The 15,916-nt window shown below is 28.4% G+C and overlaps 1 protein-coding gene across 1 annotated transcript; it reads right to left on the minus strand.

Moving 5' to 3' along the window:
* Positions 1–13,262: 13,262 nt before the first annotated feature.
* On the minus strand, positions 13,263–15,177 carry LOC132925151 (piggyBac transposable element-derived protein 4-like). Its single transcript, XM_060989575.1, has 3 exons — positions 14,628–15,177; positions 14,392–14,491; positions 13,263–14,283 (listed from the first exon to the last, which is right to left on the minus strand). Exons 1-3 carry the CDS (start codon positions 15,175–15,177, stop codon positions 13,263–13,265), a joined length of 1,671 nt encoding a protein of 556 aa, XP_060845558.1.
* Between the last annotated feature and the right edge of the window lie 739 nt (positions 15,178–15,916).

The following is a 15,916-nucleotide window of genomic DNA, read 5'->3' on the forward strand; positions in this document are numbered from 1 at the left end:
ATTCAGTATGAGTCAATTGATAAAAATCAAACGTTTAATAATGTAACAAAAAAAAAATCTACCGATTCATCTTGTCAATTTTAATTTCACTGATTTTAAGTCATTGTAGCAAACTATAATGGTTTATGATTATTCCATCGCAGTCTTCACAGTACCCATACTTAAAACTATTGTTATTTTATAGCCAGGGATAAATTATTAAAAGGTAAATTGTTTTTTATTGATTCCAAACCCTGCTTTGGTTCTTATAAAAGTATGATAAAATCGAGTACGCGTAGATCGAAAATATTTTTTACTAAAATACAAGTTGTAAATTTTTTTTTTAAATATCGAATATGCAATATTACTGAGTCTAAAATTCTAAATTTTTTAGTGCATGTCGACAATTACCAAACACCAGGAATAAATTATACGGCGAAATTCTTTTGAATAATTAAGTCCACGTTTTTTAATAATTTGTTCTATTTAATATAAGTTAAGAAATTTTAGAAATTATTTGCATACATGCATTTTATTTAAGAATACAGAAACAAATATGACATAATAATAAAATGTGGGTTGAAGGTCGAAATAATTAGTTTACCTTAATAATTAGGTACCTATAATAGATTTTTAATTTCATTATTTTCAATTTAAGAATGAATCGAATCAAGTAAGATCAATTCAAATTACTAATAAATATATAGTGCAAAACTCGAATATAAATTGTATTTTACAAGTTTTACCATCAATTATAAACAACAGATTTAACTAATCCGTAACAACATAGATATTTTGATTTTTGTTCTTAATTACAATAAAATATATAGCAAGTAATATTCTTTCATGGAAGAACACTTGATTAGAAATAAATAAATTATGAGTTATAAGTATTTACAATTTAGATGATTGGAACCTAACCGGGCACCTCTTAATATGTCTGTCCACTTTTTCTACTTTAAATTCATGTTAGTTATTACTAATTGATTTTAATATATAAAAATACACAAAATAATATTTTAAATAAGAATATAAAATACTTTCATTCAAAAAAAATAACTAAAAAGGAAAAAGTAAAAAATATAATTGTTTTGTAACAACTTTAAGTTATGTAAATATGAATGAATTTCCGGTAGAGTATAAGCTATAATAATATACATCTTGATCATTTTTTTTAAAGCCAAAAAACCTTATGATCATACATAAAAAAATAATATGTTACTAATCAATAAGAATCGTTGAAATTGTAGGGATAAATAACGGACCAAATGATATTTCAATAAATAAAAAAACTGACAGTTGTTACCATGTTATATAAAGGTTAATGACAATAAGTATTATACATTTATACTCAATATCTATTTATATATACCTACACATAGACGAAACTAGACATTTTTATAAGGTTTTAACATATTTTAAAAATTCCCCTGCTCTCTTCAAAAAAATAAATTTAAGTATGTATGCTTTGTTATAAAAACCTATTAATACCTATTAATATTTAATTAATATACTGAGAATTGTTTTTTGTATAAGCACTTATACAAAAAACTTTTTGTATATAATACCTAGTCATATTGCATCAATATAATATTTAAGCTTACGTTGAATTCAAAGTAAATAGGTATACCAATAATAACTGAAGACCCTATTTGCACTGCAGATAATGTGTTGCCGTAATAAAAAAACGGCCTATTGACATCGACCACCACCGTTCTTGATATTATTTATTTCTAAAAATATGCGTTTATTTAACGAAACATATTTTACAAATATTTACCTTATCTAACATAGTGCATCCTATTGAAATAATTCAATTAAATAGAAATAAAAATTGGCACCTAAAAATAATTTTCATTTGTTGATATTAATAAAATATTTTAAAAATATATTCTTAAATTGTCTTATAATTTATTAATAATTACACCAGATATAAGAATTTAGAAACTAATCGTACACGGTATTTTAAATTGTTTTCAAGTACAATTTTTTATATAATATATGCTCACTTGTTAGCGTTAGGAAAGCCTATAGCCTGACTGGCCTGATTCGTAGTTTCATCTATGTGAGTACATCGTGATGCAATCATAAATCAATATATTTACGGTATTTCTCATTTATACGAATAACACGGCAAAAGTTTTTTTTCGAATCGCTTTACTCGAATGACATTATTCATTCAGTTAGTACTGGAAATAATAAAATGATTTTGTTTCCTTGACTTCTATATCAGAGTTTTTGGACCTGGAAATAAACTTTCCCTTGTAGCACTGACGACATAATTGAAAATTCATGGCTTGTGAATAATAAATGTTACTTCCGCCCCTTTGCCTACCCACCGTTTGTGGAGCCGGCTCTCTTAACGTTTGTCCGCCGACTCGATTATCTCACATACTATTTTGACACGCGAGACTATTGTTTTGACAAAAACTGATCGCGAAACGCCATAAATGTCATAAAAAAGGATATATTTGTATTTTATTATAGCACAATAAAATTTCCTGCCAGTGAAATGCCACCGACGTCGCTCCCATTGTTACATTATCGTTTAAAAACGTTTTATAACGAGCTCCAGTTCGATTCTTATTTTGGTCCCCGGGGGCTTTTAAAAAGTATAATATGATACAAAAGAATTTCAATATCTCTTAAAAAGTTGCAAGTCCTAAAAAAAATCTCGAGGGGACGATAGTTATTAAAATAATTATAATTTTAATAAAAAAACATAATTGTTTTAATAGATTGAAAAAAAAATATAATCAGAAACTCTCAGTTTTCCTACTGCTATCTTAATAATATTTAATATTCATGGACAATGCAGTATTTTATTTTTTTAATGAAATTGATTTGTTTCAAAGGCTTAGTTTTAAACTTAATATAAATATTTGTTTGAAGTTTACATACACTAGTCATGCAATGTTATATATTTTCTAGTTTAATAATTATTATTTAAAATTTACATTTCCAACAAAAATATTTTATATAAGAATTAATAACTACACGATACTTTAGAAATTACGAACATATTAGAACGTTATTTTGTATTTATAAATATTATGTTTAATATCCCAATTATATTTGTTTTTATTTTATTGTAAAATGTTTTAAAACAATATAAAAATGTATAATTTTACAATCTGCTCATATATTATGTTATGTAATAATTAGGTATAAATAATAAAATATGATATTTTGTATTTATTACAATAGTCTCTTCATTTTGATAGGTGTTTAAATTTGGATGATTTTCTTCTCACAGACATTAGACATTTTTATTGCATTATATATTAAATGTTGTCCTAAAACTTCTACGTTTCTTCTCTTACTAAGTACCATTGCAGTGCACTCCGATAATCAATGTCAAAATCTGAAGGATCAGTATTTGTACTTCTTAATTTTCGTAAACCACGTCTAATTCTAATTTCCATTTAAGTACGTTTCTGTATTCTATAACACTTTCGATCGTATTTTGATAATTATCTTCCATGTACACCTAATTGAGTTTTATCCCGTTGGGTGACCCAATATTATATTTTTATCTCTCTCGGTGACTCATTCTAGCCACATCCTTAATCTCGCTAGTAGTGGAAATTCTATGACGATTTCACTTGTTCTGATAAATGGTTTTTAAATTTTAGTTAACTATCAATTAGTATTTCTATAAACATAAGGTGGCTGTAGTAATGTGTCTACTTTTTTCTTTCTGCCGTTGTCGCTACTTCTCTTTTTGCACATAGAGAGGCAATCCCACTCGAATTGTGTTTTCTTCTACTGGTGTAGATTACATACATTAATTATTATCTTTATGTTGTAAAAGGCCACATTCACTCCTTTGGAATGTGTTGACTATTTCCACACTGAAAAAGCGTATTTTGCACCTGATTAATAGAGGGCTAATCAGAGTATTCTATTTTAACTTTTTCTTTATTAATGTTCATTCTTTATTTTGACTCTCGATTATTAATATGCTGATAAGTGTAAAGATTTATTATGATTGAGATTTGAGATTGAGTTTTTAAATGGCTCTGTTCATACTATTTGGTTAATATCACTAATGATTTTTTAATTGTCACATATGTATATCCTAAGCAACTTCTTTATAATATAACTACTGCTAGATCATTAGCATATAGAAAATGTATGATATCTTTGGTAATTGGTTGATCTTTTATAAAACATTAAAAAATAGTATCACCAGTACACTACATTATTGAGGTGGGTTGCTGGTTGTTTAATTTTTCTTTTGATTTTTTTTTTTCTTTAGCGTGGTATAGAATATAGCTCTTTTAGTAACGTTTCAATTATATTTGTAAATGTATAGTTTTTCTCCGTATTAGTGCTTATAATATATTACGATGTTGTTTTATTTATTCTTGGCGTTAACATGAGTGGTAATCGTAATTTGTAGGTATGATTTTCTGTCAAAATCTGATTGCAAAAATTAAACTGTAGTTCAAAACTTTGTTTCTCTTGTGAGAACGTCAAGATAACTTGAGTTTTATTTGATTAATAAAATGATTAATTTATTTTTAGTACGTACTACAAGTCTACAAACTACATATATTTAAAATCTATATTTATTATAATATAAGTCATGATAAAGCGTTTAAGAATTAAATATATTTTTAGCTAATTGGCTAGGAAAATGTTATATAAATTAGATATAATATATTGTTTCAACTAGAAATCAACATAATTTAAAAAATAATGGTTAGTATACAAGGACAGTTATTTAAATGTTTACACACATTATTTTTAAATTTAAATTTTTTTTAAAAACATTTTTTATATAATTTAACGCAAAACAATATTTAAAAAAATATATATATTATTTTAGTATTTGTTATCATTTTAGTTTTTTTGTTAATTTGAATGACAAAATAACTATTTAATTTCATTATTCAAAGTAGAATAATATTGTTTGAAGTATTCCGATACATAATAATCAAATTTCGAAAGACTGTAGTTAATTAGTTATACGTATTTAAAGTTTAGATAAACAGAATTTAGTGCACAGGGGTACCTCCCAAAAATGTCGATTCACTACTCGTTTGTCATAACTTAAAATACTTATAAATAATTAACTATAGGTAGTTTGAAGTACTTAAAAAAATATCCTGTTTCGGAAAATGAAATTAAAAATATAAAAGTACGTGTGAAAGAATTATTAGGAGCACTTATTACCTATACACAGAATCGATCGTCGCACACACTAATATATTATTATACATTGTAACTTTTAAGTATACTAAGTATAGAAACATCACCGTTATCTGTCACTCTCTCATCTGTCAACTTCTGTTGTTACCCACTGTCATAATGGTATCGTAAATTAAAAATAGAATATTGGATGCCTGCATACCTGTATTATAGATATACATGTACTTGTAGAAAAATAAAATAATTTCCATGAAAAAAGCTCTAAATACATATTATAAACAAACTAAATTAATATTTTCAAATTATTTTACTTAATCATAACATTACGTTATACGTATGAAATTAAAATTAGTATACCTATACATTTTATAATTATACATATTAAAATTATTTCATTATTTTATCCGTCCACTCTCCTAGTCCCGTTTTAGACGGTTAATCGAGATTTTATTGTACAGCGATTTAGGCAGTAAGCTATTATTTTTGTTTTTATCGTCGTCGATACTACCACAACAAACAAATAAGAACAGTATTATATTTACAATCAGACTATACAGTGTGTTTATTTGAACAGTAAATACAATATAGTGTTTAAAGTTACGACGAGTGAGTAGTAGACCAACATTTACGGAGTACCTCTGCTTTACCACTCAATTTCGCTCATCTAAATTTTGATAACGAAAATTCTATACTTGTTTGAACTTCAAATTATATACATATAAATAATCAGAAAAATATTCTACTTAATAATAGGTATGAGATCGTAAATGTATAACTACTGGTCTTACTGTGACTGTAAAAAAGTAAAAATCAAAAAAATTAAAACGATGAGAACTATTGTTAATTGTTGTATTATGATATCAAATTATGTAAAAATTCTTAAAAAAATTAAAACTTTTATTTTGTTTGTAGATACTTAATTGATTATCAAGTACAAAAATACATAAATACATGCATATAACAATACTACTAATAATAAAATTGTATATGTTCATTTTACAAGTTTTATTATAATATATTTTTAGATTTCAAATTCTTTGAAAATTAATGTTTTTAAACAATCATATAGCTATAAAAACTTGTTTTATGGGATAACTATTTTAAATTTAAATGTTAATATTTATGCCTATAAGAACTATAATCGTAAAAATAAATATTAAATACAATGAAATAATGTTGGCTACTGCCCACACATACTATGTAAATCTTATTTAGGAGATGACCAAAGTTTTGACCGTTAACGACATCAGTAGATTTTCTGCCATGACAGTGCTTAACGACAAGTTCATGCAAGTTGAAAAACAACTTTGCCATGTGGGGAAGACTCTCCGACTGTTCTTCAGACAAATGACCCGGAAAAAAAATAAGAGCTATACACAGCAAAGTTTTTTTTAGTGATTTCTTTTATACTTTTACTTTTTTTCCTACCTATTTGTTTCAAAATGTTTTATAACACTGTTCAAGTACCTTTTCTACTTTTCGACTGGGTAGATTGTCCATTTAAAATCAATGGCCGTGTGAATAGGGTTACGACATCAAGAACCCGGCTCGTACTTCCAACTTTACATAGTATAAATAAACTATAGGTACTTAACTTTAAATGTTTAAACCATAAATTGTATTATCTTTTACGTTCAAATATCAGTTCAAAATTATGCATTATTCGATGCTTAAATGTAACACAAAAGTATTATTGTTTGCCACACAGATTTGTGCATGAAATAAAATTGACTATAAAAAATGTCTCGTTTTACAATTCTCCATGAAAATTACAAAAATAATTGCATTGGAGATTTGAAAATTCTATGTACATTTTTTATCAGCTCGTAATTTAATGCTTACATTTAAAGTAAGCCGCGTACAAAAGTTTTGTATATAAGCGCGTTAATGATAATAATTTGTTTAAAACGAAAATGTATTAAGTTAATTGCATTTTATTTAGTTAAAAGTTTTATTCAGTTAGTTTGTGAAGATAAAAAATATGATTTAATATTATCGCGATAAAAAAGTGTATACATATATTCTTGTGTTTTGACGCGAAATCATAAATGTATTTAAAATAATAAATGTTATTTTTACGGCTGGTGTTTGCGGGTGAGATAATTTGTGTAAACGAGGTTGTCAATTGTACAAAAGTTGTATAGGAAGCATCCAAGCAGGTACGAACTGAACTAGACCTCGATTAAATTGCAAATTGAATTCGTATAAGTTTAATGGATATAATATATAAGCATCTATGACGAACAAATTCAAACAAATTTTAGAGCCTATGTCTGAATTGTTTGGTAAAGTTTTAACGATCTGCGCTATAGTTTATAAAAATGTGTACGAGTGGTTATAAACTTTAATGTACAAACTTCTTGTTATAGTCTGTGAAAAATGATGTTTTACACTCTATCGTCATGTGACGATGGTTAAGCAATAATATTCTACCCGACTGATGCGACTCTAAAGAATGGGTTAACAATAATTCTTACGAATCTAAAATACCTACTTCGTATATCAAATAATAGTACATCATTCTTTCACGGTTGTAGTTTACGGTGTTTCGTACTTTCGGATGATATTATTATGGTATTAAATTTACAAGTGCGTTTGTGTTTTTTTTTTTTTTTATTTAGATTATTTCATAATTATATTAAAAGGAAAATAATATTGTCCATAATTTTCAATCTCTCCCTATTCATGTTGTTTTATATTTTTATTGCATTTGTTGATGTATGTAGAATGTAGATATAGCTCATTATTCATTGCACGCTGTTTTATAAAACCATTTTCAGTTGAAAACAAGTCATCCGAGTTAATTCTTCTTTTTTTATTTTTACAATTTACTGATAGAAGTGTATGCATGACTGTCATAATTGTCTATTTTCATTTAATCATTGAGATAAATCAACTTTAGTTTTAACACGCTTAACTGGTTTTTGTAATACGACATGATTACTTTGTTTTGTGTAATTTTACCGTATTACTTAGAATTGATGAATAGAACTTTCTCGAAGTTCACGGCCGTTCTTAGGAAACTAAAAGCTTTACGAGTAAGATGGTTAGTTACAACACTAATTAGAAACAAAGAAAGTTACTTATAAGCAATATTGACAGCTAATCAAATAAGAATTACAATATACATAATATTTAAAACTTCAAAATTGTATTACCTCTTTAGATGTAGTGAAAAAACAAATAAATATTTAAAAAAAATCATAAAACCATAAACTTAAATCGTCCGATAAAAAAATGATTAATAAATAAGTAAAAAAACAGGGGCAAGTGATTACCGCTGTGGTGTACAGTAGGTATCAGTAAGTCATTGTAATGGATGTGTTAAATTTGAATTCAATAATGTATCAATGTATACGAAAAACGATTCTGAGAGGAGACGGTCTGTCATCCTATATCACTATAAATATATTTCATGTTAAGTTTTTTTTTTTATATTGCTATTAAAGTAATTTATTTTACTATAAGTATTACGATAGGTTGATTTTATTTTTAACGAAAACATTGTATTTATTACATTATTATAATAGTGTATTTTCATACCATAATATTATTATGTCTTATTAAATAATTTTTAAGTCAATACCATACCAACTTACCGTTAAATAATATGAAAAGGTTTATAATTAGTATAAACAAGTATAACCCAAAATTAATTTACATACTATTTTAAAAATGTCACTGTGTGTTTAGTAATATTCATAGTATCCATAAAAGTTTCCTAGAATAATGTTATTACATTTTAATAAAATATTCATCATCTCGTAATCTATTGTTAATTAACAATATATTAAATTTAATTTTTAAAATATAAAATATTTAATTTCCAATTAAATTTAAAATGTCTTAAAAAAAAAAAAAAAAAAATTGTGACTGTATTTTTAATATTTTTATTTATATACATATATAAAATTGTACTTAGAATATATGATAAACATTTGGTGTTTATTTCATGTATTTACGGTTTTTCGTTTTTGAATTACGATAAAATAACAAATATTGTTTGAGGATAAATAATTATTTTACGGGTGAATATACAATGTTGTAAAAAATTCAAACTTCAAACGCTCATAAAAACTAATTTGATTTTCTGATAGAAATTTTATTTTAAATATAGATAGAAAATTTATAAATAACCTTGTATTCAATTTTAAATTTTCGATTGAAATTTTAAATGATTCATATATTTTGTAAATAATTTACCAATTTTGGCGAATTTCTAACTTCAAACGCTCTTATAAATTTTTATGGGGATTTATGCTCAACATTTTTTTATTTATATTTATATAAACTTATCTGGAACCTTGTATTAAATTATCAAGCTATTCGAAAAGTGAATATTTTTTTTATAAACATTTAAAAATAAGACAAATACAAACAAAATTCCAGTTGTCTACAAATAGCTCACAATTAGTCCAAGTATATTAAAAATTATTCTACTCATAGAAAATTATGATACAAATACGGTATTTTGTTTTTTAATTATAAAAAAAATAACAAAATCAATTTTGTTGAAAACTGGTTTTGTATAACACTTCCCGTTTTTCTTTATTTTTTTCCCCAATTATTTTTTGACTATACTAGGATTTTTTTAATTTTTAATTCTTTAAGTACCAACTAAATGTAATTTCTCACCATATACCACGGAAAAAATTAAAAATCAAATTAATTTGTTTGCTTCAAAAAAGTGACAACAAACTAAAAACATCATTGTAAAATCAATACATTTATCGCTCCACTGAGAATTTAAAATAACGTTTAACGTACCATTTAAAATGTTATGATAGTTACTAAAATAAAATTCTTACAGAAAAAACATAAATCTATTATCAACACAAAATCACACAATTTATGCTTATATTTTTAAAATATGTTTAGATATGTTTTAAAGTGTATTACATTGGAGGAGTATACATATATGCATAATATAGAAGATATTTAAAATATTGCGCATGATACATATTTTTTTAAATCGGTAAACGGTCATTAGGAAGTAATGACAAAACCCTAGAAAATACTAATGAACTAATTTACGAGACAGAACATAAAAAAATGGTTTTGATAAAAAAAATATTATTACTGAAATGTTTGTTGAATTGAGAAAAGTTTCACGTCAAAGTCAAAGTTGTGACCTCAGCTTTACTATTATAGATCGATTAGTTCAACAGTCTTGTTGTATAATAAATGATGACTTATAACTAAGTCTGGCAGCTTTCAACAACGTATGTTCTTCGAAGTTGGCTATTTAATTACGAATGTACTATTATCGTGTATATAAGGTGTAACAAGACTATTTGACAAACTTCCATTACTATATTTGTTAAATAGTCCTGTTACACTATGTATATATAATATGTGTGTGTGTGTGTGTGTGTGTGTGTGTTTGTGTGTGTGTGTGTGTGTGTGTGTGTGTGTGTGTGTGTGTGTGTGTGTGTGTGTGTGTGTGTGTGTGTGTGTGTGTGTGTGTGTGTGTGTGTGTGTGTGTGTGTGTGTGTGTGTGTGTGTGTGTGTGTGTGTGTAGTGACAACAAATTATTATATAACAAATAAATGATAATACATTTTAATATGTTTAAGCTGATACAATATATTATGAATTTTTTAATCGACATTGTGTGTTAAAAGGTAGCCTTTTCAAGTATTAACCCTTTCAATACTTTAGAATCTACTAGAATCAGGTAAACAGACAAACAAACAAACAAACAAAGGAAAGAAAAAGAAGGAGAGACAGAAATGTATAGTGACGTGTATAAAGCAATAGTTATACGATGTCGTAATTTATGTATACCATTATAACCACATTATCACCACTGTAGTAGTGTCCACTTTATTTTAATACTCGAACCGTTTTTCAGCCCTTCGTCTCTCTGGTGTTACTTATAAGTACTTGATCTAAACACGGATCAACACCGCCATAACTATATATTATTATGTATTAAATGACTGAGTAATACTATATCGATATTATGGTGAATAATATCGTCAGTAAATATGTTATCGGTGGTGGCGGCGGAATCGTCGAACATACGAGAGAGAAACTCTGGTGTTGAAGTTAGGGTAGGGGCAAGAGTTGACTGCGAATTCACGCAATGACGGACCCAAAGAGAAATCCGGGTCATCACGTAGTATAGCTGTACCGGCAGCGATTATATACTTGTATACCACCGACCGGCACCTAACTTATATATATATATATATATATTTACCACACCTAACCACACCCAACTAAAAGCTCATCCGACCTTTGGCGGTGGCTAGCGGGAGAAAACAAGCGAGTGAGATCGAGGGAGAGGGTGAGAGGGTGAGAGGGATAGATTGGCCCTCGTCATCCCGGATCAGACCGCCGCGGCGCGAACGTGTTGTCATAGTGCAGCAGGGTAGGTGCCATCTGCCTTTATATATATATATATATATATATATATATATGTATATGTATATACATACTGTATATAGAGAACAATGCGTGCGAGCGAACGCGGACGAGCGGCTTTTCTTTATTTTCGCCGTTTTGCCTCCACCCGAGACCACCACCACCACCACCACCGCCCCCATACGACGAGTCCGAAGGTTCTGCCGCTGCTGCTTTATATTCACCATCCATCCATTAAAACCGTTTCACCTCGTCGTGCCGCCATCTACTATATACGCTCGACGGCGACGACGACGACCTCGACGCGAATTCTTCGCAAAATAAATAACGTCGCCCGCTTCATCGTAGTCGGGTCACGCACATATTTTTCCACGGACGCACTCGGCAAAAGACCGTCGTCGTCGTCACGTCTCTCCCACATCACCGTACTCCCATCGACGTTTAACATAATATTTTATATGACTGCCCGTGCCCGTATATATTGTATATGTATATATTATGTATAATTTTGAAATATCGCATATTATGCGTGTGTGTGTGTGTGCGCGTATAATATATCGTATGGACTTGAATCGTCACCACCACCGCAGACGAGTGCAAAAGTATATAATTATATGGGTGTGCAACTCTCGCCCCCCCCCATGCCCTTAAATCGTGTGTCTGTGATTACGTGACGCCGCGCCGGTCACTTTGCTCGGCCGATCATGTTTCTACGTTGAGAAAATATTTTCCGAGCTAACATCGAACGTTAACACACAATGCCGACGGCAACGGTTATCGTACGGGAAGGTACTCGACAATAATGATATAATAAGATCTGACGAGTTGCTCTTCCTTTGGTATAGCGGTGCGTATGATATTATAATATCTGAATTCGGGTTATTTAATTTATTTGTTTAAAGTGTTTATCATATTGTCAGATGGAAGCAAATTTGAAAATTTAACTCTCGAAACTATTTACCAACTACGATAAATGCCCGTGAAATATATAAAGTACGATAAATGACAAGTATTACCTGAGAAAAAGTATTTTTGAAAATAAATGGATATTTAAAATTTAAAGTCTCAAACATTTTAAATAACACTATTTTCAACAATATTAACGCGAATCAATTTATTAATTGGATTATACTGAAATAATAGTGCTTAAGAAATAAACCAAATATGAATAGCGATAACACGATGAGTATAAAGATTATTTTAAGACTACAATGATAGTTATATGAAATTTAAGCTGAATAAATAAAAAATCAGTTTTTATTTAAGCCAGAATTAACAGCATTTAAAAGTTAAAACAAATATTTTTATGGAAAGTAATTTAAATAACAGCTTTTAAGTTGTTTGTTAGTTATCATATTATCATAATATTTTAAGTAATTGGAAGAGAACTTTTTAATAACATTATACTAAAATTATAAGTTAATGTGATACCAACTTCTAAATAGTTAATTTTTATACCAGCTTTATCGCCACCCTATGTGTGTTGATATAAGCTCGTTTAAAATTAACTATTTAGAAGTTATGTGTATTTATAATACCTAACTTACTTTAACCTTCTATCGGTCGCGCGGTTTTTTTTTCATATTTGGTCGCGCGGGGTAAAAATTTTCCAAAATGTATGTATTTTGATGAACAACCGTATTTATTTATTTAAAATTATACATTAAGTACATTTTAATATTTAAATCCAAAATTGTGTTTTTTTTTTCAAATTAAATTAAATTATAATATTAATTTTATATATATTCTTGTTTTATTTACATTTCTTCACAGCAGCTTGGACACATTTCTATGAGATGATCACGGCAAATAAGTCTTGCACAATTTGTGCATACTTTTGTTGTCTTTCGATCCTTATTTCTGTCACAAAAAGAACATCTCCCTGATTGTCGAATTCGTTGAATTTCCTCTGTAGCATTTACATGAAATCCATATTTTACAATTTTATTTTTTATTTCCTTTGGTAATGATATGATAGTGCAGCGATATTCCATATGCTCCTTCATCAATTCTCGAGATAAACATTTCAAAAAATCAAGACGTGTCTTTTTGTTATTTGGGCAGTTTTCTTGATATATTATTTGAGCATTGACACCTCCGATGTTTAGCATAGAATAAAATACTGTCAATGGCCATCGGAAACTTTTCCTAGCTACTGTATAATTTTCCGTCATGCGATCCATGTTATCGACGGCGCCTTTGGTGGCATTATATAAAGTAATTATTTCCGGCTTTCTTGCTTCATTCGTATTTGTATCAATTGCTTTATCAAAATGCATTGTTGAAAGAACTAAAACAATTTTATTTTTTTTCGGCATGTATGAAACCAACGTTTGATTTTTACTAAATGCAAAGTACGAAGATGTTATAATTCGGTGTTTTGTTTGAGTAAACTCGGGGGGGATCTGTCTTTTATTTTTCCGTAAAGTACCTAGTAGTGAAAGTTTATGTGTTTTTTGTAAATCGTTAGCTAACTCAACACTGGTAAACCAGTTGTCAGTAGTTACATTTCTACCAGTTTTTGAAATCGGTTGAATTAACCGTTTGACAACACTAGCGGCACCATTATCAACTTTGAACGGCCCATCAGGTTGTGTACCAGCATAAATTTCAAGATTTCCTGTGTAAAAATTTAAATTGTCGCAGAGGGCAAATATTTTTATTCCATATTTTGCTGGCTTACTCGGTATGTATTGACGAAATGAACATTTTCCACGGAACGCTTGTAATTTTTCGTCGATGCAGGTATATTCAGACATGGAGTAGGCCGTTTTACAACTGCTCACAAACATTTCAAATATTGTCCGTATATGTGTTATTTTATCAATTTTATGTCGTTCACTTCGACCTCGAACGTCATCAAATCTAATGCAACGGAGTATAAACCGGAATCTTCGTTCTGACATTACGCACGAAAATAGTTCTGCCCCTGTTCCATCCTTTTTCCATAAATCTTCCGAACTTCGGTGTCCACATTTTATAGCACCTAAGTATACATACACAAAAAAATTGAAATAAAAATAATATGGCAAATATAATATGATATAATTATAATATTTTATAATAATATATATAATATAAATATATTATAATTATATATTATATATATTTATTATATTTACCTATCATATAAAGAATTCCAATGACAGCTTTTATTTCTGCAATATTTGTGTCAGAAGCATCTCGTTCCCTCGTAAAATTTGGTCGTACCTTTTGGATGTATACGTTCGTATATTTGACTATAATTTCCAACATAGATTTTGGAAAAAAAATATACCACGAATCTACTATAGTTTTCGCTTGTCTCGAAGTTTCTTTTACACCTGATTTCTCGGTAAGAACATTCTGTGCATAGGCTCGTCTTATCTGAAGTGGTTTTTCACGGTTCCATTTAGTACCATCTTTACCATAATACGAATCGACCAACCGCATAGCCAAAGGTAAGTCGTCATCAGATTCATGATAACTTTTTTCATCACAAACATCAATAGTATCGCGTGTAATACCATTATCTTCATCCGAGTATCCCGACTGTTCCGTGTCTGTATCGTGATTCGAAACTTGTGATTGTTCAGCATCTTCATTTTCATCACTAGAAATATCACCCCAGATTTCCTCATCACTAGCATCATCTAACATTTGTTGAATACGTCGCCGTTGGAATTCGTCCATGTTGTATAAAAAAAATAATAATTGGTCGCACGGGGTAAATAATTTCCAAAAACGACACAATCAACGGTTAAAACTAACTGATTCACTAAAATAAGCTTTGGTCGAATCATAAATTCAGATAAACATGTTATCAACAGCTATACAAGATATAACGTAGGCACGTTATCGTGGGAAAGTTTTACTGATGTTTATATTTAGACTGGGAGATTATTTACCCCGCGCGACCGATAGAAGGTTAACTGGTAACAATATTTGTTTATACGCTTATATTTGGCATGCACAATAAATATCAGCAGTCAATTTAGTTTTTTTTTTTTTATGAAGAGGGTGATGACAAAAACAATGTTATGAAAAACCACTGAACTTTTAAGAATTAAAAAATTGTGTAGGGTCTCATCTAAACGAGCTGTTCTTCGTCATTTTTTTAAGCAGATTTAATTTCGCATGAACGGTTCACTCGTAGCTCGCAGCAAAATGAAAATTGTTTTCCCCAAGCATTAAGATATATCTTCAAAAAATAAAATAATAATAAAACAAAAAATATAACTTGGTTTAAGTTTTTTCCTTCTTTAAGGCATTATAGCGGATTTAAAGTTATGCTTGAAGAAAGTTATTTTCTTGACAATACTTAACATTCCGTTTCATACAAAGATTTATTTTATTATATTTTCATGTCCACAACATTTTAAAGTACTATATGTAAATAAACAATTATACGAATCACAAATTTCACTCTTTA

This window comes from Rhopalosiphum padi, chromosome 1 (assembly GCF_020882245.1).
Source record: "Rhopalosiphum padi isolate XX-2018 chromosome 1, ASM2088224v1, whole genome shotgun sequence".
NCBI lineage: Eukaryota > Metazoa > Arthropoda > Insecta > Hemiptera > Aphididae > Rhopalosiphum > Rhopalosiphum padi.